The following is a 21,496-nucleotide window of genomic DNA, read 5'->3' as shown; positions in this document are numbered from 1 at the left end:
GGTTTCTGTTTGTGAGGAGAGTGAGCCACGGGGTGGTGTCTTACTGAACTGGGATCATGGAATGACACGGATATACCACTGAAGGCACCTTGGTCCCCTGATTTGGTTGAATGAGTTGTGAAGAGGAAACAGTGGCTTTGAAAGTGGTCTTGGCCCTGACTGATCACTTATCCAAGGATAGCCTGGCTAACCCAGCTAGTGATATAACCGCCCTCCCATAGCCTGTTAATACATTAATACATTCATTTTTCCTTCTATCCTTTTTTCCTTCCATTTCTTCTCCCACCCATCTTTTTCCTCTTTCAATTTTCTTTTTATCTACCAGTCAGTGCACGATCTGACCTTTTATACCCATTCCTTCTATTATCCTTGTTGCAACCCTTCCTTCTCTGCTTCTTTCTTTCCTACATCCTTTCCTCTGCCCTTTCCTCTACCTCCATCCCTTCTTCCTTTCCACCATCTCTTCTCTTCTTCCTTCTTGCCATCTCCCCATCCTTCTCTCCCTCTATCTCTCCATTCTCCCTCCCTCCTTTCATAGCCCTTCCTTTCCTTCCATCTCTCTATCTCTCTGTCCCTCCCACCATTTCTCTATTCCCCCATCCTTTCTTTCCACCCTTTCCTCTTTCTTCTAATATTTCCCATCACCATCCTTCTACTTACTCAACCATCTTGTCATCAACCTGACGCAAACCACCTCTGGCACAAGGATTCTTGGCCCAGAGGCTTCCGGTTCATCTATACAATCTGCATTTTGCTCATCTATGTCACGTGCACTTGGGAGTACTGTGTCCTGTAAGGCTGGTGTCAGGTTTCCTGGAGATGGTTGTACAGAGTCCCTAGCAGGCTAAGTGGCTCATACACTGGGCTGTGAGCACAGACGGTGGCTTGAGCCTATATGCAGTTGAGGACATTGACTCAGCAATCTTGTCAGTTATCCATGCTCTTTCAACCGCGAGGCAGACTTAAGCTGTTTGTTCCTGGCCAAAGCTGATTCTGGTCCCCACAACCATCCTGGCTTTTTCTTCTGCTTCTGGACTTTTCCTGTTCGCATGTGGTGGCTCCATCTTGGGCCAAAGCTCTGGCTTGCAGATACAGGTGGCCCATGATAATCTGTATCTCCAGCCATTGACCTCATTCTTCCTCTCTCTCCTACAGCCTGCCAAGCTTGCAGAGGCCTTCAAGTACTTTGTGCAGGGCATGGGATACAGTGAGTATAACACCTTGGGCACAGACAGGTGTTGGGGTGGTTATGTTATAGCCACTGGGGGCTGGAGTGGGCTCTGTCATCTTGGCTGCCTTCAGCTCTTAAGCACTGGGCAAGTCTAAGAAAGGAGTAGTTATGGTCACACATGGCTGAGTGAGGAATGGATCAGTAACCAGTGTGGTTACTGTGTTACGTATATCACACAGCAAACCAAGATGGTGCTTGCCTTTCTGAGCAGTGTGTTCTGAGCAGAGGACCTCATCATGTATGTGTGTGTGTGTGTGTGTGTGTGTGTGTGTGTGTGTGTGTGTGTGTGCATGACCAGAAGAAGTTGCTTTGCATCTGACATTGATTTAGCTTTATACAAGAACCATTTTAAAACCATTTGGTGCAAGAATGAGACCATATCCCTATTGGCAAGGCTTGTCTTTGAACTCATGATAGTCCTCCTGCCTCAGTCTCCCAAATGCTAGGATTATTGACAGGAACCACTATTCTAGGTTAGGACTATCTCTTCAAACATCACCATTGCCAACAACAGCAAAACAAAAAGCCAAACAACAACAAAACCTAATGACCAACAGCTGATCAAGGAATGCCCCTAATTTTGATTACATGCTTGCTCAGGACACCAGCAGTTGTAGCAATGATGGGGATGATAATGGTGATGAAAGATTAGTGAGTTTGTTTGTCCTTTAACCATCACAATAATCCTACAAGGGAGGGGCTAAGAAGACCACAGAGAGGTTGAAGGCTGTTTGAGCCAGAACCCAGTGTAAGAGGGAGACTAGAGTGCCTGAGATTGAAGGAAGGGTGCTTCTTTGCTAGATCATTATATCATTGAGCACCTTGAGTACCCTGCTACAAGGTCTGGTTGCTTCCTGCTTTAAGCTTAGAGTGAATTTGTCATTCAGGTAGCCTCTGTTTTCAGAAATGCCAGACTCTGACCAGGACTCATAGGCTAGGCTGGGTAGCAGCCTGGATGGATACTGGTTGACATGTTAGTTGTTGCTCTGGATCAAAGCAGTCCTACTCAGTTTTTTCCCTGCCTACTTCTGGGAGTTACAGTCCATGCATTCTTCATAACTGGGGAAGTCTAACTTCATATTTCTTCCTGGCACCACCTACCCATTTAGAAATGGTGGGCCTGTTGGGTGAGTTATAATCTTCATATGAGCCTTCACCATGCCTGCTTCCCAGCAGGACAGAGTGAAGCAACCTCATACGAGTGCCTTAGACAAGATCCTGTTGCTAGGTGTCTTTTTCCAACAAAGCACATTTGCTTGTGGACTTTCCTCCACAGCCTGCTGTCCCTGGCCAATATGGGTGTAGTTGGGTTTCCCTGGCTGAACATGGATCACAGCTCATCGGCTGTGTATTCTGGAAGGAAACGAAGCAAAAGCAAGGCCTTACTTGTTCCCAAAACTTGTCTTCCATCTGTCCCATCAGTTCAGTTTGACAAAGGTTCCCATAGATCTGGGAGAAAATAAAGGGAGAGATACAGACCCAAGGGCATTACTGAAAGAGAAGGTTTCAGCTCACAGAAGGCCTGCCTGTGATTCTGGGCTCATAAAACTAGTCCATTGTGTGTCTGGTGTTGTCATGGGAAGTTGTCATTTCCTGGTGAGGTCATCAGAGACTCAGATTTGGGTGGAGAAATAGAGACTCAGGAACAAACACATGGGCCACAGATACGCATTGACCCTAATTTTTTTCTGAATTAAAAATAGGCTGTTCTGAGACAGCATGCTTAGGATTCTGAGTTCAAGGTCTTCCCAGCTACGTAGAGAGTTTAAGGCCAGCCTGGGATAAATGGAGCTTACTCAAAACAAAACAAAACAAATAAAACAAATGAACGACAACAATAAAACAATCAAACAAAAAAGAAAGAAAAGAAGGAAGGGAGAGACAGAGACAGACAAACCAGGAGCAAACACTTTCTTTAAGGAGCGAATTCCACTGAGCAAGGACTAATCCAATTTTCGGTGTCTGGCCTAGGGCAGTGCTTCATTGGGGTGTGGCATTAGTCACCCCAATGAGTAACCTAGGAGATTCTCACAGATAAAGCTCTTAAGCATCAGGAATGCTTAAGATTTTCCCATAACTTCAGAGGCTACAAATTTGAGGTCAAGGTTTAGACAGGGCTAGGCTCACTTTTCAAGGCCCTTTCTTGCCTGCTGGATTCTGTTGACTACGTCATAGACCTTCTGGGGCTTGTGACTACATTACACCAATCTCTCCATCCGTATGGCCCTCTTAAGGATATTGGCCTTTGGATTAGAGATCATCCTAATTCAGAAGGACCTTATCTTAACTAAACATCTCTAAGTATCCCAAACAAGGTCATATTCTGAGGTTTCGCGTGAGCATGAATTTGGGGGAAACACTGCAACCCCAGATAGGAGGAGGATTGTCTTGTACCCATTTGTCAGGCATCTGCTGTGGCATGGGCAGTTTTGGTCTTGCCAGGGTTTGAGAGGTAGCAGACTTTTGGAAGGCAGACAGACTGCTAACATTTCTTCAGGAACCATGTGGTGAGATCTTAGCGTCCTTCTTGGGATGTGCAGGAACCGGCCTTGCTGGCTTCCACATTCTACTACTGCCTACCAACAGGACATTGCAGAGGAAGTTACACGGTCATACAGAGGCTCCATTTTGCAAATGGGAACGGAAAGGCTTCAGGTGTGATAATCCGATAGTCAGCCAGTGAAGAAGCACATAACAAACTGGGGTTCAGACCCAGGCCTTGGCTTGGGTCTCTTGTCATGTGATTGTTATATGCCTTTCCCACATCTTGGGCCTTACTGTCCCCTTTGTGAGTGGCACAGAAAGTAGATGGCTTCAAGGACAAAGACAATAGAGAAGTGGTGTTCAGCTGTGCTCTTTGGATAGCATCATGGCTGGCAGACAGGGGTACAGTCTCACACTTTCTGTGTCCTAATTATTGTCTTCTGTGTTTCCAGTGCCTTCTGCCAGCATGACTCGCCTGATGCGGTCCCGCACAGCCTCTGGCTCCAGTGTCACATCCCTGGAGGGCACCCGTAGCCGCTCCCATACCAGCGAGGGGCCCCGAAGTCGCTCACACACAAGTGAGGGGTCCCGTAGCCGCTCCCATACCAGTGAGGATGCCCGTCTGAACATCACCCCCAGCTCGGGTGCCACAGGGAACAATGCCGGGCCCAAGTCCATGGAGGTGTCCTGCTAAGCAGTCTGCATCAGTCATCCTGGACTGGTGGTCTCTTCCTTAGCCCCCAACCCTTGCCTGCCACCCTACGCTAATGCGGTATTAATCTAAAGCTGCTTTTGTAAGAATGAACTCTGGCGGTGGCAGACCCAGGCTGTTCAAGCTGCCTCCTGGGACCAGGGTGGGTGGTGGTGGACCAAAGGCAAGAGGCAGTTCAGTGTTCCGATCTGCTAACAAGTGGCCTGGTGGACCCTCTCTCTACCCTCAGATACCAAACTGCCAAAACTAAGAAATATATAGCTGTAACACTGCCTGGCTCCAAGCCCAGGCTGATCCAGCATCCTGGTCTACAGGCATTTTGCCAGCCTGCCTACTTCCTGTTTCCTCCCCACTAAACTCATTCCTGGAAACAAACGTAGTTCTGTTTTGAAAGGAAAGAGAGGAAGGAAAGTTGGGCACCTTATTCAAAGTAGGGAAAACAAGAAAGAGAAAGCGGTGGGATCTAGGGCAGGTAGAGGAAAAACAAGTCTACTAGGCTCACTTGAAGGAATTGATTTTAGAGTTCTGAATGCTGAAACTCGCAACCTGTTTTTCTGGCAACCTTTTAACATGCAGGGGAAACTAGTCACAAACTCCTGGCTTTATAGAGAAAGTGATTCCGCAAATACTTCAGTGGTTTAAGGCTCTTGCTATGTAGTTTATGTACCCCATCATACCCAGCTTCCATTCCACAGTGAATGAGTGGATGATACCTTTGTCCCTGGGGAAGATGGTTTTGATTTGTAGTTGCATTCTTTGAGGTGGAGGGAGAACCCAGCAGGTGACAGTGGTCCTTGTCTGGGATGAGTCTCTAGGCATGGGAAGGATGGGGATAGAATGAGCATGGGATTTGACGACTAATGTTAGGACCAAGTGATAGAACCTGGTGGGTGTGGATTTCCATGAATACCAGCCTGTGATCTGGAATCTTGTGAGAATGAGTCACACCTTGTCTCCCATTATTGATATGTAGCATTGACTTTAAACTTGATAACTGAATGTCTCTCACCTGGCCCCTTGCTGGTTCTTCAGAGAGAACCATGTGTACTGCTGGGGGAATGACTGGTTTTTGGATTCTGTACATTCCGTGGGAACTTGCTTCCCTTTCCTGCCCCTCCTGCTGACTGGGTTTGCAGCATTGGCCTCTCTAAGCAATGCCAGCCTAATGCCCATGCCCTATACTACTGTCTTTCGATTCTTACTGTGGCTAACCTTGGAATTTTCCTATAGGAAATGTGATCAGATCAGAGACACTTGACTGTTGGGAGTCAGCCCTCAAGGCTTGGTGAGTCCCAGGATCTTGGAGTTGCTAGAGGAATGTAGTCACACCATGTAGGTGGCATGAGAGAAAAGGAATCAGTTTACCTGCCAACTCCTACTATGGAGCCTTCCACTGACCTTGTGTAGAAAGATCAGGGATCCAGGCTAGAGTGACTGAATGCTGACAAGAAATCATTGTATTATGTCTTTCCAGGACAGTTTCTTAATGAGATGTTTGTATTTATTTCCAGACCAATAAATTTGTAACTTTGCAGTGGCTTGTGTCTTTTCCTTTCCCTATGAGGGTGTGTGTGACAGGAAGGGGCAGAACTTTACCCTTGACACCCAGAGCTCCTGCTGAGTGCCCCTTGCCCACTGGAATTCAGTCTTGTTGACTGGATCTAAAAGAGTAACCTGGTGGTTCAGAAATCATAGTAGCAGGAGTGTGAGAGAGGAAGATGTCACACAGTAATAGCCGGAAGGCAAAGAGCAAGAACGTGGGACAGTAAACACTCAAAAATGACAAATCTGGAAATTTCTATCCTCCAATCAGATCCCACTTTGTATAGCTGACAACCTCTGTATAGGTCATTCACTGATGGATTAAACTCACTCATGCCCTGCATTATTACACTGAGGACTAAGTCTCTAGTATGTGAGTGGGGAGTCGGGGGGAGGGGTTGATTTATATCCAAGCCATTACACAATTAGCAACTCCCCGTCACAGACCCTTGGGGTCCCTGTCACTAAAAGGTAAACATTGGTGCTCCACAGTCATTGGGTTCTGACATTAGCAGAATGACACAAATTCTCTCCCAATGAAGCCTCTATCCCAGAATGCCTCATGATAGAACTTGTGTCTTTGCCTTAACTTTTTATAGCCTGTGGCCATTTTGCAGTCTTTATTATTTGAGCTTTGGGTATTTGGATGAAGGCCATTCATTTGAGATCTGTATAAGGTTTTCTGGAGGACGACCACAGAAGTCAGGCCCCTTCTTCTGCAGGTACATTTTTGTGCTCTGGGGCTAGAGGATAATCTGTGCTGTTGCTGTTTTACTTATTTCTGAGACATGGCTTCTCTTTGGCCTGTAATTCATCAAGAAGGCTACGCTAACTAGCCTGAGTACCCCAGTGATCTTCCTACCTCTGCCTCCTCAGCATGTACCACCATAAGTATTTTATGTATGTGGGTTTTTTGCCTGCATTTAAGTCTGCACATGTGTGTTCTCTGCCTGTGTAGAGAGGGTGTTGATCCCAAGAACTGGAATTACAGACACTTGTAAGCCACCATGTGGGTGCTTCAAGTTCAACTGAGTGCTCTACCAATGTTCTTAAACACTGAGCCTTAAACAGTAAGCTACCTGGCTTACTGTTAAAATGTGAATTATCGGGAATTGAACTCAGTGTCTTGCACTTGTAAGGGAATTATTTTACCAACTGAGCCATCTTCCAAGCCTTCAAGTGTCTTCGTCACATCATGTCAAGGGCCACATCATATCATGGGTTCTCTGACGTAAGATATATCTTTGTTCCCAGCCAGGGTCATCATATGTGCTAGGGTATCAAGGAGCTACTCTGATTTTCCTCCTCATTTTCTTGGAAGCAAGTTACTAAGCACACAACAATTGCCTGGCTACAGGCTCCCAACTGTTACATATGTTGGAGCATCCTCACTTTCCTTAAACTTCTTACCCTGTGCTATAAACACACAAAATTTGCAAAATGGTGGAGTCACAGTGCAGGATACTTCTGTCTAGGAAATAAATACACTTACAGTAACAACTGGGCAACAGTCTCAGCACAGAAGGGTAAGGAGATGTCACCTACACATTGTCCAGCTTGAGTACCAGCACAAGATGTATAAAGGCCCTGATGTGTGACAGAAAGTCCAGCCCCTCTGGAGCTCTACCCTGTCCCAGTAGAAACTAAGCGCAAGGCAGCATCCATGGAGCTGGTGCACCACAGGTGACTTAGAGAAGTCTTTGGAGCCCTTTCAAGTTTTAAATGCATAGAACAAAATTTATAATATTATAAAAGTACCAGCTATAATGAAGGTTGATTCTCCAATAATCCTAGGACAAACTGTCTTATAAATAGGTTGAAGGGAAGGTTGAGGAGGTCTCAGCATTCATGCAATTTCAAAATGATGGCCAGCAGACTTGTCTGCACACGCTCTAATTAGATAGTAATAATTGATGAGATATGGGAGATTTGCCCCCAACATTTAAGGAAGAACAAGTGCTAAATTGCTACTTGAGGCTAGCAAAAACAAAATAGAATTTTTTTCTCATTCAATAACACTACTACTGAATACAATGCAGATTCCCCAGGACCTTGGATCTAACTTTAGACAAACGATGGCCTGTTGATGTACCCTCAACTGGAAGAAAATGTATCTTAGTTATTTGTATACTGCTGTGATAGAACACATTGACGTGACAAAAGCAACTTATAAAAGAAAGTGTTTAATTTGACTTGCCATTTCTGAGGGCTAGAGTCAATGATCTCAGAGTGAGGAAACAGCTGAGGTTTCACATCTTGATCTATAACCACAGAAAGACACACACACACACACACACACACACACACACACACACACACACACACGAAAAATGGCACAGTCTTTGGAAACTTCAAACTAACCTCCACCCCTATTGACATACTTCTTCAACAAGGCCACAACTTCAAATCCTTTTCTAAATAGTCCAGTCAGCTGGCTACCAAGTTTTCAAATATATGAGTCGTCTCCGGGGGTCTTTCTCATTCTAGCCACCACAAGAAGAAAATGCCGAATGTCATTCCTAGTTGGGTGTTGCTATGTGAGGACAGTGCCAAACCTATATAATTTTTAAGAGTGGGGGCTCAGAGGTTCCTAGTCCTGCCAGGATAACCCCACCAACATGTTTGAATGCCTGGTGTGTGCCTCTCCATCTGAGGAATCAATTTTACACACAGATGATTGTTTATGGAAGGTCACATTTCAATTCCTGACCTTACACTTCAGTAGTGGTTGGGAGAACAGAGATTTATTGAGCTCAACCCTTGTGCTGCCCTCTTCCTCCAGGTTCCTTCTCACAGTAAGAAGCTCTGGGCTGGTTCATAGATGGAGTCACACTGTCACACCTACTTCCTCATGCTTGTCTGGAGCTTGTAAGATAGCATGGAGACTATTCCACAGTGGCTATTGAAGAATCCCAAAGTGGAAAAGTGGCTGAAGAGGCATACATAAATCACTCTCCTTCTAGAATTGGATTCTTCTGAAAATCAAAAACGTGAATGTAGTCCTACTCTAAAGATTGGCCAGTTCATTCTGTTTTTAAGTCCAGAACCTTCTCTCTCTCTCTCTCTCTCTCTCTCTCTCTCTCTCTCTCTCTCTCTCTCAAACTATATTAAGACAGAAGCTATCTATTTATCTATCTATCTATAGATGATAGATATTTATATATCTATACCTATCTATACCATATATATATATGGACCTCATGTGTATCTGTACCTGTATACATCTAAGGTAACTATCAGGTGTCTTCCTTGCCCTCTCTTCACCTTAAATTTTGAAACAATGTCTCTTGTTAAACTCAGGACTCATCAACTCAGTTATACAGGCTAGCCCATTACACACAGAGTCTGCCTTTTTCCATTCTCTCAGCCCTGAGATTATAGCTATTTATTCCCTTGACCAGATTTTTGTTTATTTGTTATTGTTCTATTTCTAAATTATTAATGTGAACTCTAGGGCATTGAATCCAGATCCCAAACTTGTGTGAAAGCGCTATACTTACTGAGCCATCTTCTAGCCCCTCTTTAATAAGGAGGGATCAAGTGGGTCCAGCTTGCCTCAGGGACACAATCAATTCTGACTGGGTTCACATTTGCACCCCAACATGCAGCTCTGTGGTGGTGAATGAGAACCCATCCTCATAGGCTCTTATGCTTGAATACTTGGCCCCCAGCAGGTACAACTGTTTGGGAAGGATTAGAAGTTGTGGCCTGTTGAATGAGGTATGTTACTGGGCATGGGCTTTGAGGTTTCAATATCTAAGCTATTCCTGTCTGGTGATCCCATTCTCTCTCTCTCTCTCTCTCTCTCTCTCTCTCTCTCTCTCTCTCTCTCTCTCTCCCTCTCCCTCTCCCTCTCCCTCTCCCTCTCCTCTCCCTCTCTTTTCTTCTTCCCCTCCCCTACTTCTCTCCCTCTCCCCTCCCATCACTCTCTCTTCCTTGTGTTGGATCTCAAAATGTAAGCTTTTAGCTACCTCTCTTGTGCCATGTCTTCTAGCCTGCTGTTATGTTCCTCACTATCATGATCATGGACCATAACCTACTAAAACTGTAAGCCTTTAATTGATACTTCCTTTTACAAGTTGCCTTGGTGATGGTATTTTATAACAACAATAGAAAAGTAATTAAGATAGGCTCCAAAGAAACAGTGCAGTTGAGTTGATGAATTGAAAGTGACATCATTGCCTGACAGCCAAGTCCATGGGTACAGAACCCATTGACACTTGTTGCTTCTCAGAAAAGTGATTTCTGAATGTCCAGCATATGAAGAATACTGCTGCATACTATATATTTATCTTGCTTTTTTCTCACTCATAAACTACTGGTTTATCTTTTAAGAATTCGTATTATATTTATTGAGTGTACATTTGTGTGTGTGCACGTGCCAGAGGCCAATGTCAGACATCTCCCTTCAGGGCTCCCCACCTCATTCTTTGACTCATAGATTTAGCTAGACTGGCTGGCCAGTGAGCTCCAGGGGAGTCTTCACTCCCCGGAAAAAGTAGTTTTCAATATTCAGAGACCGAATGGCTTGACCAGCCATTTCCAGTAGATTATTATCTCCCTGCCTGCAAATCTTGAGCACAGGACTGGCTCACACCCTCACCTATCAATTTCTGGGAATGGTAGCATAATAGCGTGCTCCAGGGATCAGTACTGTGGATCTGAAAGTTTTCACTGGCCCATGGTGCCTTTGTTCTTCCATTAAATGATCCTGCTCAGACTTGTAAGACACGCTAGCTTTGATGTGGTTTTGGGTTACTTTCCCTTTCCTCTGCTGGTATTTCTTATATTATCAGTGAGCCTGCTTCTAGCAGCTCTTGCTCCTTTTACTGAAATGGATGAAGAAACCTACATGTTTTTGTATTATATAAAAGCCAGAACAATGAGGCTTAGAGTGGAGAGCCTGAGGGAAGCTGTATAGAGTGTACCAAATGATGAGAAGACTGTGCCAGCATCTCCTCAGAATCCACATGTGTGAACGTAGCACCTTTTCTTTTTCCACTCATTTGCTGATGGGATTTAAGGCTGTTGCCACTCCCTGAACTGCTGTCAATGGAGTGACAATGAATATGGACATTTACATGGTGGTAAGATAGTGAGTCCATTTGAGAAGAAGAAAAACTATGCTTGAGCATAGAGGTATCAATGGAAACAAGTCATATGACTCTTCTAAACTGGAACCTGGTCTCCCCTTGATCTGTATTGGGATATGGCTTGCTTTGGGAGGGGTGGACTAGAAGCAGTTGAGAGAATCATTCACCTTATCTGCTATAGCCATCAGCACAGCTGCTTATAGGGTTAAGCAATAGCACATTGTGCAGAAAGGATTACCAAACCTTCCTGCCTTAGGCTGGTCAGTAAATCTAAGTTACAACTTAAAACAGGAATACGTCAATGAAGATCATTCGGTGATTATTCAGTTTCTCAATAAAGTGAACGAACACATCTATGTGTTGATGGCAACTCGTGTTTACTAACTCAAATGATGACTACACGAAATGTGTTGCATACACTGATGTTCATTCTAACTGTAAGCCAGACAACGCCACCATTTGCTATGGAACAACTCAGCTAGTGTTCACGGGCGTGCACATGACTGCACATGCACAGGAGTGTGAGCCCACGTGGAGGGAAGAAGTCAACCTCAGTTGCCATTCCTCAGGACCTTGTCCTTTTCAGCCAGGGTCCCATGAGCTCATTGCAAAATCAAATTGGCTGCCCAGTGAGTCCCAAGGATCTCCCTTGTCTGCTTCCCAAGGGTTGGGATTGTAAGTACCTTTTGCCATGGTCAGATTTTTCTTCTTAATGGGGGCTCTGAGGGGATCTAACTTAGGCCCCTCGGGCTTGCAAATTAAGTTTCTTATCTGCTAGCCCTCTGTTTAAAAATCAAGCATGGGGGGCTGGAGAGCTGGCTGAGCAGTTAAGAGCACTTCCTGAGGTACTGAGTTCAATTCCCAGCAACCACATGGTGGCTTACAACTGTCTGTAATGGGATCATTCTGGTGTGTCTGAAGACAGCTACAGTATACTTATATACATAAAAGAAATCTTTTTCAAAAAAGTCAAGTATGCAAGGTATACTCTGCCAAAGAGATAGGTGTTATAATTTTGTGAGTTCCCCCGTTAAGGAGACTGAGGTACAGAAAGGAGCACAGTGTTTTCAGACCTAGCTGAGCCCTAATGGTAGGACTGTCTTTATGACACCTTGCAGCCTCCTTTATGTTTCTCTGTGCTCCCTTTGGCACTGAGGACACTATGTAATAGATACTGTCTGTCTATCTAGTCATCTCACCAGCCCACACCATGTTCCTAACACTGTGCTCTGTAGTCATGGCCCTGACTGCAAGTTACCCAATATCTAGTTAAGAATGTAGCAAGCTGTTAAGTAAATGAGTGAGTATTCAAATGAAGGAGTGGATGCTAAAAATCCCCCTTGTATTTATGCTGATCTTTAAGCTTAGGTATATTGGCGACTCTGGTTGTTATGTAACATTTTCTCCAAAGCTCAAAGCTTGTTAAAATCCAAGAAGTTATAAAAGAGGTCTATCTTTTAAGCCTCAAAGGCAGGCTTGTTCTTAAGACAAAAAAAAAAAAAGACTCAGAAAGTCCCTAAAACTAACCAGAAACACAAGTCTCCATTCCTAAGCCTATGGAAATATTAAGAACTACTAAGGAAACAAAGGCTAATTGAACTGCCTAAAACAGACTGATCAGCAGGGTCTTTTAAAAATCACAGATCCACTGAGCTGTCTGTCCAAGAGAGATACTCTGACCTGTTGAACTGCCTTCAAGTCATACAGTGAGTAGGAAAAGGCCTGCTTCCCTGAGCTGCCACTCATGCTGGGGTGCATTTTCTGTGATGCAGCAGCCCTGGGTCATATCCGCTTCTGTGAATAACCTCTAATCTAGACTTCTGTAAGTAACTGGTCCACCAAGCCAGGCTTTGGTGCAATTGCTACTTTGGTCTATGGTGGATTGACTCCCTATCTGGGATGAGTAGATGTTTGTTCAGGTCTGTCCAGGAATAATGTGTCCCAACACTGGCATCCTCTGGGCTTCAGAACCTTTGTTTCAAGGCTCATCTTCAAATATTTAAGCCATTTTTTATGTCCTCCCTATTCAAAATCTGGGACTTAGTTTCCCCAACCCACATATTGGTTTAACACATCCATTTCTTGATCTTTGCCTCCTAACAACAGAATTTAGAAGGAAAAAAAACCCCACGGAATCAAAGAAGTCACTTTTGCTGATGGTTTATTGCTTTAAGGAGAAAAGCTGTAAACAAAGAATTTGAACAATGAAAACTCATCATGGTTGAACACATTCCCTGCTACACAAATCATGAGAAAAATGAGGAATGCGGTAAAATGTGACAGGCAGCCCAAGGGCTGGCTATCCTCTATTAGGAAATTCAAAGGCATTTCTTCATGTGTATTCACTTAGAGAATGGCAGTAGGAATATTTAAATACTCAATCACAGTTTGAAAATAGATATGTACATACAAATACAAACATATACACACATATATATGCAGGGACACACAGCTAATTATGGCCTTATGCTTATCAACCATTCAGGGCTGTCACTGTGGTTCCTTTGAGTCAAAAACAAGTCTTTCAAAAGAGATGACAGAAGTCAACGCTATAGTCACAGATTGTAATGGTCTCCGCAATCTCTATGCATATGTAGTTCAAAATTGATTAGGATGGTTACCGACAGTCCTATTGTTGAAATTACTTTCTCTAATCAACATTTGATCACCCTCAAAATTAGAATTTCAGCACTGTCCTGTGAATTGACTCTGGTGACTCTAGAGCCTTTGATTCAGGAACAGGAAAATGGGCTGGGTGTCAGGAGAGATGGCATGGGTATGTCACTTGCTACTGGGTTTCAGTATCTGTAGTGCCTCGGTTGGTAAGAACTTGAGCAAATCACTTAATTCCTGGAGACTTGGCTCTCTCAGGCCTAAAATGGGCAGTGGTAATGCCTTGACTCTTGGGCTTACTGAAAGGATTAAGTAAGCTGTCTCAGTAAAGCACTGAGTAGAAGTCTTGGTTGACGCCAATTGGAGTCTCCGAATGCTAATTGTAAGGTTTAGTAAGCTGCAGGTTCAGGAGCTCAGCTCTCCCTGTCCAGTGAGTAAGCGCACCCGAGACATTCACGTTGGCGCCACAGTGAAGCTCTTCACTGAAGGTTAGTTCTTCCTCACTGCTTCTTTAGTTTCTAAGCTCTTAGGGTTGGTCTGGGGCTGGGACTTCTAAAGACTTGCAAATTTGAGTCTCCAGTAATAGTCATTTAGGTGCTGTCAAGATCTCTTCCCCTGATAGAGTGGACTAAGCATGTGTCTGGGCCTCAGCTCCTCAGTGCCTTTGAACTTCAGTTTCTATTTATCGAATGGGGAAAGGTTGTGTACTGAGCAGGGCTCTGTTAACTGATAACCTGATAAAATGCACCATAAGGGCTTAGCACCAAATAAGCTATCAATAAATGGACTTTAGGAAAAAATGATAATTGATATTCTTAACTTTGCTAACTAGACCATCCCGTTACAAGCTCTCTCTGATGATTAGAAAAAGCTTCTTTATATTACTTCCAAGTCTTTTTCCTTGGGTTCAAAGATGGTTGCTCCTTTGGTCCTTATGTATGCCAGGTCCATTTCTTAGTAACACTGGAGCTACTCTGACCACCCCTTTCTCCTGTTCCCAGTGATCACCCTCGCTCCTCTAACCAAGCCTCCTTTGATTGAAGATGCTCAGCTTAGTTTCCCAAATGAGAATTTGGAAAGACCCTGGAAAAATCCCAGCTTACAGTTCCTACGGAAGTTCTTACAGAGTCAGCTATTAAGACAGATTTTTCCAATCTAAGAAAACCTAACATGATACCACATAGAATTTACATAATTGATAATCCACAGCGGTAACTTATCTTTAGTTCTTGTACACATACGAACATATATTTAATTTAAAACAGTAGGCCTCACTTAAGAGAGGATTTTTCACTGGTAAGATGAGTTCCTGGAAGAAAAGGCTTTAAAGAAAAATGGGAGGGTATATAAAATGTATTTGTTCCTTAAGTACATCTTGAGCACCACTGTTTAACTTGCATAAGGCCAAGCCTTTGAGAAGTTGTAGGAAGTAGGGGAAATTCCAAGTCCCCTTTCCGTGTGTGTGTGTGTGTGTGTGTGTGTGTGTGTGTGTGTGTATGTGTGTGTATAGTTCTCCCATATGCCCACCATGTGTAGTGGTGGGTAAATTGAATCATCTTATAAAATCATGCTGTAAGCTGGTTCTGCTTTCAGGGCAGGAGGAGTGACAGGGATGATGCAAATTCCCTTTTCTGTCAAGTTTAGGATGGATCCTTCGTACCTAGACCCACTTCCTCTCATGTAAAAGGGACTAGAGAGACAATATTAAGAAGGAAAGTTGCTGATTTCCCTACACTTTCCTGCCCTGACATGTTTGGAAAGTCCAGAATCAGAGAGAAAATATGACGGTAAACTATCTGGGCTATGAATCTCCAGATGGGTAACTTTGATTGAATTTCTTAGCCTCTTTGAGCTTCTATTTCACAGTGTCAAGAACAGAAATCATGAAGGTAAGCCTTCCATGTTATCACAACGTTTCCATGAGTAAATGTGTGGCAAATGTTGAGAACAATGGGTAGCACGTAGAACGTACCCAATAAAAGAACGATAGTGGAAAATTTTACATTCTACTGCTAAAATAGGTAACAACCTCATTAGCACTTAGGAGAAATCTCTCTCTTCAACTTACAAACTTTAGTGTTTACCACTGTTAAATAGATCTCCATGTCTAAATGCCTGGTTAACTTGTCTTCAGACTAGGAAACTGAGTTATTTTTCTTCACAGATGTTAAGGCTGTGTGCAATAGGTCAGTGAAGCAAAAGAGATGTGTCCTAGGCCCAGGGACTATTGTGGCCTTGCCACTCCTGTTAGAGGCCACCCAGGTCAAGGAAGGGTGAACCGCTTGTTGGTTCGATGCATGTATTCTGTTAGGCCTGGTGTAGACTTCAGAAGAATCTTCTAAGGCCCATGAGGACATCTTCCCATCATTCCACTGTTTCACCTTACTTTTTGATACAACAGACAAGTCACTGTAAGGTCCCTACCTACTCCCATGAGCCCGAGGGAGAGAGAGGCCCAGATTTGGCTAATTGTCCTAAGAACTTGGTCAGCAGCAAATTCAGTGAGCTGACTAGCTGTGACTTGTGAGATTGGCTTATTTAGACCCATCTTTATAGGATGAATTGGGGACTGCCATCTACCAGCAAGAATAAAACTTCTCAAATTGTATTTCTGATCAACATGAACCCAATTTCAGCCTTTCATATTGTATGGGGTGAGAGGAGAAATTGCCCAGGTTAATGAAAATGGCTTTTTTCCTTTTCTTTTTCTTCTTTTAAATATGATTTTCAATTTCAAATCAAAATGGTGCAAGTATTTTCCTCACCTAGAACATGTTTGGTGACTTGTGATACATAGATCTTTGGAATAAGAGCACTTTTGGTATGTTGTGGGCAGAAATTCCCAGGATAGTATCATTTGGTAAGGGATGATAGCTTATTCCCGTTCCCCCAATCCCATCCATGTGTCTGAAAGGATCTCAACATCCTCAGGCTGGGCATCTGAAGAGGGAGTCTGTGATTCTGGTTCTTCAGTTGCTGTTTTTTCCTTGGACTGTCCCATTAGGATTTCTGACAACTTGCACAGGTTGGAGCCAGACTGGCTGGGGTCAGGCTTGGCTTTCATTGTGAACAGTTCAGAGAGGTGTTTTCTTTGGAGTGATGTAGAATGTCCCAAAGGAGGGACCCATTGTCTGAGCCTGAGCAGCACTTTCCTGGGCCATTGGAACGGTCAAAATAGGAACAGAAACTGAGGGTCAGGGTCAGGGAATGCAGAATTGAGGAGGAAGTAGATGAAATAAGGCTCAATTGTGAAGTCCTGGGCCACAGAGGGCTGACTGCTTTGCAACATGGAGCTGTTCTCCAAGCCACACACCTACCTAGTTGGCAATCTCTGCAAAGTCAGGGTAAGATTCCAAGTCAGCAAAGATATCATTAGGATTCCTGCAGCTCAGGTTGCAGAAGCAAGCATTAATCCATAGGACCTGCCGAGAGAAACCCGGCCCCTCTGGACACTGGAAATCAACACTGATGGTCTTAGACTTGTAGGGGATGCAACACCTATTGTCAGTACAGACTCCACAGTACTTGGGTCGGTAGGTGCGTGTGCTGACACAGCCTGCGAGAGTGAAGTTCGTGGCCTCCTCTGGCTGGTACACAGCCAGGCATTTCTTCCCTGCCTTCAGGAAGAGAACAGAGCCTTGGTTAGTACTAGTGATGTATAGCCATCCCATTCCCCCCAAGCACCGATCCTCCCTTCCCATCACTGTGCATGGCAAGCATCACCATTGCTTAAGATTCGCAGAATCTTTAAGCAAGGAAGGACATCAGCCAATGAAACAAGGCCTTGCCACATGACACTGGTAAACCAAGGATTGCAGAGGGCATTTCCATGCTGAACTCAGATATCACAGCTAGCAGATTCCTTTCTCTCCTGATTTTTTGCCTTTTTTTTTTTGTTCCCATATGTCAGTGTCACCAGCACAAGAAGTTTGCTAACCAAACTTCCCAGTTAGCAAGTGGCTGAACTGACACGGAACTCCATGATTAAGCAGAGGCACATTTTGCTCTCATCTGTTCCTCTATCACACTGCCTCGCTTCCTGACACATATTATCATCACACAGCATTTTTTTTTTGTTTTTTTGGTTTTTTTTTTTTCGGAGCTGGGGACCGAACCCAGGGCCTTGCGCTTCCTAGGTAAGCGCTCTACCACTGAGCTAAATCCCCACCCCCATCACACAGCATTTTTAATAGCATTGACATTATTCAAACATAATTCGAGCCTTCCATGAGGCTGCAGGCTCCTTGACAGTCTTTCTGCATCTTACTAATGTAACTGTGGAGCTGGTATACAGTAGGTACTTACTAAATGCCCTGTAGTAGTACTAGGTTCTATTATTAGCACCATAGAAGAGCTGGATTCAGAACATCCAGTGTGAGTGGGGCATGTAGATTATCCAACTGGGGGAACCTCCCTAGGGTAGATGGTGGTAGAGATGAGAGTGGAATTGTGAGCTTCTAGTGAAGGGCCCAGACTTGTGATAAAGTTTTAGAGCCCAGATCAGGGTCCTTGTTCTTATTGCTCCTACACTTGATCTTAGCCAAAAGGCCGAGAAGCGATTCTTATTGCTCCTTATACTGGGTCTTTTACACCCATACTTCCAACTAGGAGACATTCAATAAGGACCTGTTGGCAACAAAGGTCGGCATAGCAGAGTGTGAAAAGTAGGAAGGAAACTGTGGTATCCATCAAAGGTGGCAACGTGCTGTACTAAGGATAGGAGCAAGCCCCATGTCTGATTATGGTAGGAAGCAGGGAACCCTTTCCTCAGCATCTGAAGAACCTACCATGCTCCATCCACAAACAGAGCTGGGGATGAGCCTGACAAGTTTTCTTTGCTTGATAAAGCATCAAGTGGGCCAAACACTAAGTTGTGAGTGAACGGTATTGAATTAGACAAGGAAGACCCATGCCTAAAGCCCAGGGCTGCAAATCAGCCTTTTGCAATTTAGTATAAGTGTCCTTCATGATGTTCTTATATCATCTTAGACTCTAAACACAGGGAGGTGTTCAGAGATTAATACCAATGTTATATTCAAAGGAAAGGAGCTGAAAATTAATAGCTAGAGACTGCCCACAGCTGTGAACACTAACAGGAGAGAGGCATTTGACCCCATGTGTTTCAAGTTCTAGTTCACAGTCCTCACACTGCCCAGGTAGCTGTCCTGTGCCTATGTAGGTGGATGTGGGAAGCCAAGGGGATGAAAGATGGTGCAGGTCTCTCAGAATCACTACACAAAAACTACTGTGGGTGGCTCCTGATTTCCCCTTGGAGAGATCTTGCTTCTGATGGGGCAAGAACTACAAAAGCATTCATTCAGTGGAATCCATTGTGGAAGAGCCTAGCAGCCCAACCACAGACCTGCCTGGTCCCTTTCACTATTTCCATCTAATAAACGACTCCCAAGAAGTTTAGAGGCCAGGCTCAAGCCAGCTGTACATGCTCACCATGCCTTTACCTGTCCAAGGTGTCTACCCCCCTCTGGATTTACCTTGATGTGTGGTCGGATGTCCACATCACATGGCCGCAGGTTGCAGAGGCGACTTTCCTGCTCTGGCCAGCACCGCGCATTGACATTAGAGATGCGAGTCGAGATACCTAGGCCACAGGTTGTTGAGCAGGGACTCCAGGGGCTAGTGTAGGCTATGCAGTTCTCATACCGTTGCTCCACTGCACCCGAAGCTGCTGTAGAGGAACACCAGAGTACCCATGAGTCTGTAGCCTCCACGAGCTCGCCCAGCCCTCACCATTACCAAGAAAAAAAAATACGTTTAGAATTAATGAGATTCAGAAAGAGGCAGAGACCAATAGATATGTGAATGATTAAAACAAAGACAGACAGACAGAATTGGGCTGTTTCTCCCCACAGGAGGACATGGGAATTGTATTCTCCTCCTTAACATTTTCTTTTCTGACCAAGACATGCAACATAAAAATCACAGAAGAAAACTCATCATTAGAACCAAGTGGACCCCAGGTCTCTATGATGGTTACTATTGACTGTCAATTGGACAGGGTCTAGAACCACCTAGGTGACAGGCCTCTGGGTATGTCTGGCAAGGATTTTCTACGTTGGATGAAGTGAACTGAGAAGACCTACCTTAACTATGGGCATGAACTGGGGTTCCAGACCAAATAGAACGAAAAAAGTGGGCTAGGCACCAATATTCATCCCTTCCCTCCTTCTAGACAGGATGCCAATGACCAGACACTACCTCCTGCCCCTGCTACCTTTTCCACTGTGATGAATGGTATCTCCGTTTTTTTCATTATGAGATTTTATTTTTACATTTATTTTTACTTGTGTGTCTGTGTCATGTCTGTGTATGTGTGCCATGTATATGCTTGTCCTGGTGGAGACCAGAAGAGGGCATCTGAACCCCTGGAACTGGTGTTACAGGCAGTTGTGAACCACCAGGTAGCTCTAAGTGCTGGGAACCAAACTCGGATCCTTTGGAAGAACAGCAAGCACTCTTCAAATCTGAACCACCTCTCTAGCTCCTGCATCTCTTTGTAAAATGTAAAGCAAAATAAACCCTTTCTCTCTTAAATTGTTTTTCTTTAGATATTTTGTTACAGCAACTAGAAAGGTAAGCGATACAGTGAACATCTACAAGCTATGCTATCTTCCCCAGTTCTTGCTGGGCCTCAGTCATTGCATTAGAGGGATATCTACCTTGTAGGGCTACTGGAAAAGGGTGTAGATTTTGACTAAGTTTATGCTAAGCATCTGCAAGGCACTGAGCAGGGTCTGTTAAAAAAGAGACTGTCCATCCTACTGCCTCTCAGAAATGAAGTATATATGTGAAAGTTCAAAGGTGAGTCGCACGTCCTAGCCCCTGACATCCCATCTCAGTAATTTCAGAACAGAGTAGCTGAAGAGACCATAGACTTCTGTGTCATACTTCTTGAGTTTATCTCTCTGCACTGCACTTGCTTTCAAGTTGTAATCTCATCCATAGGCCTCAGTTCTCCATTATTAAAGAGATTAAGAATGGCATTCCAAGGTCCTGGATCTGAGAGGACAGTCACACATGTGACAGTGCATCAGATGCCCCTGGATTAGTAAATCCCTGTACATGCCAGCTGGTCCCATTACTCAACTATGGACCCCTTGTATTATTTGCTCCTAACTGGTCCTATGAATCTACAGGGCCCAGCATCTGATCGGTGCATGCTTTGCTAGTGGTGAGCAGTGGGGAGAGTGGTGACCTATGGAGGGAGTCAAGCAGATAGATGGCAGACAAGGCAGAACAGCTTGCAGGAAGATGGGACAGACAGACAGACAGACAGACAGACATTCCACCTGTGTTCTCAGGAAATGGAAGAAAGGGGTTGGGGAGAGATGACAGAGAGACAGAGAGAGAATGACATACACACAGACACACAGAGACAGAAAGACAGACACAGAGAGACAGAGACAGACAGAGGAATGGAGAGACAGGGAGAGAAAGAAAGACAGACAGAGAGAATGAAAGCAAGGAGAGACAAGGTAATCAAAAAATGAGAGAAGGAAGAGACGAAACACACACCAGGTAGACAAGGAATCTATTTAGGGTAACAGCTCTTCATACAGTCCCTGGAGCTTGAAGGTATGCAGCAGGCACTGCTGGTGAGTGAATTTGGGAGTCAATTTGAGAGAGGGAGGGCCTCCCCCACACAGGAGGGAGAAAGCAATGGAGGCATCCAAGGACAGAAGCGGGCAGTCTGGGATGAGCTGGCTGGGAGCCTGGAGCGGGCATGGAGGGAGGGATTTGTCAAGGAGGCTGAGAGGATAAAGGGCTTTGGTTTCTGGGTCTCCTCCATACTGCTGCAGGGCC

The 21,496-nt window shown here is 44.5% G+C and overlaps 2 protein-coding genes across 7 annotated transcripts in view; one reads left to right on the top strand and one right to left on the bottom strand.

Annotated features, from left to right (window-relative positions):
* The window catches only part of Ndrg1 (N-myc downstream regulated 1), a 41,308-nt gene extending 35,347 nt beyond the window's left edge, over positions 1-5,961 (top strand). For all 3 annotated transcript variants that reach the window (NM_001011991.1, XM_087556470.1, XM_087556469.1), the window contains 2 exon segments: positions 1,156-1,207; positions 4,168-5,961. In NM_001011991.1, coding sequence (NP_001011991.1) covers positions 1,156-1,207; positions 4,168-4,409 — 294 coding nt within the window. In that variant the 3' untranslated portion in view covers positions 4,410-5,961.
* Positions 5,962-13,206: 7,245 nt separating this feature from the next.
* Ccn4 (cellular communication network factor 4) overlaps positions 13,207-21,496 on the bottom strand; it is a 31,800-nt gene continuing 23,510 nt past the window's right edge. For 2 of the 4 annotated variants that reach the window (XM_087558944.1, XM_087558946.1), the window contains exons 4-5: positions 19,168-19,358; positions 13,207-17,292 (exon numbers count right to left, since the gene is read on the bottom strand). In XM_087558944.1, coding sequence (XP_087415070.1) covers positions 16,993-17,292; positions 19,168-19,358 — 491 coding nt within the window. In that variant the 3' untranslated portion in view covers positions 13,207-16,992. 4 annotated transcript variants of the gene reach the window in all.

Source organism: Rattus norvegicus, chromosome 7 (assembly GCF_021556685.1).
Source record: "Rattus norvegicus strain SHRSP/BbbUtx chromosome 7, alternate assembly SHRSP_T2T, whole genome shotgun sequence".
In the NCBI taxonomy this organism is placed as follows: domain Eukaryota; kingdom Metazoa; phylum Chordata; class Mammalia; order Rodentia; family Muridae; genus Rattus; species Rattus norvegicus.
This window is presented reverse-complemented; position numbering and strand designations above follow the sequence as displayed.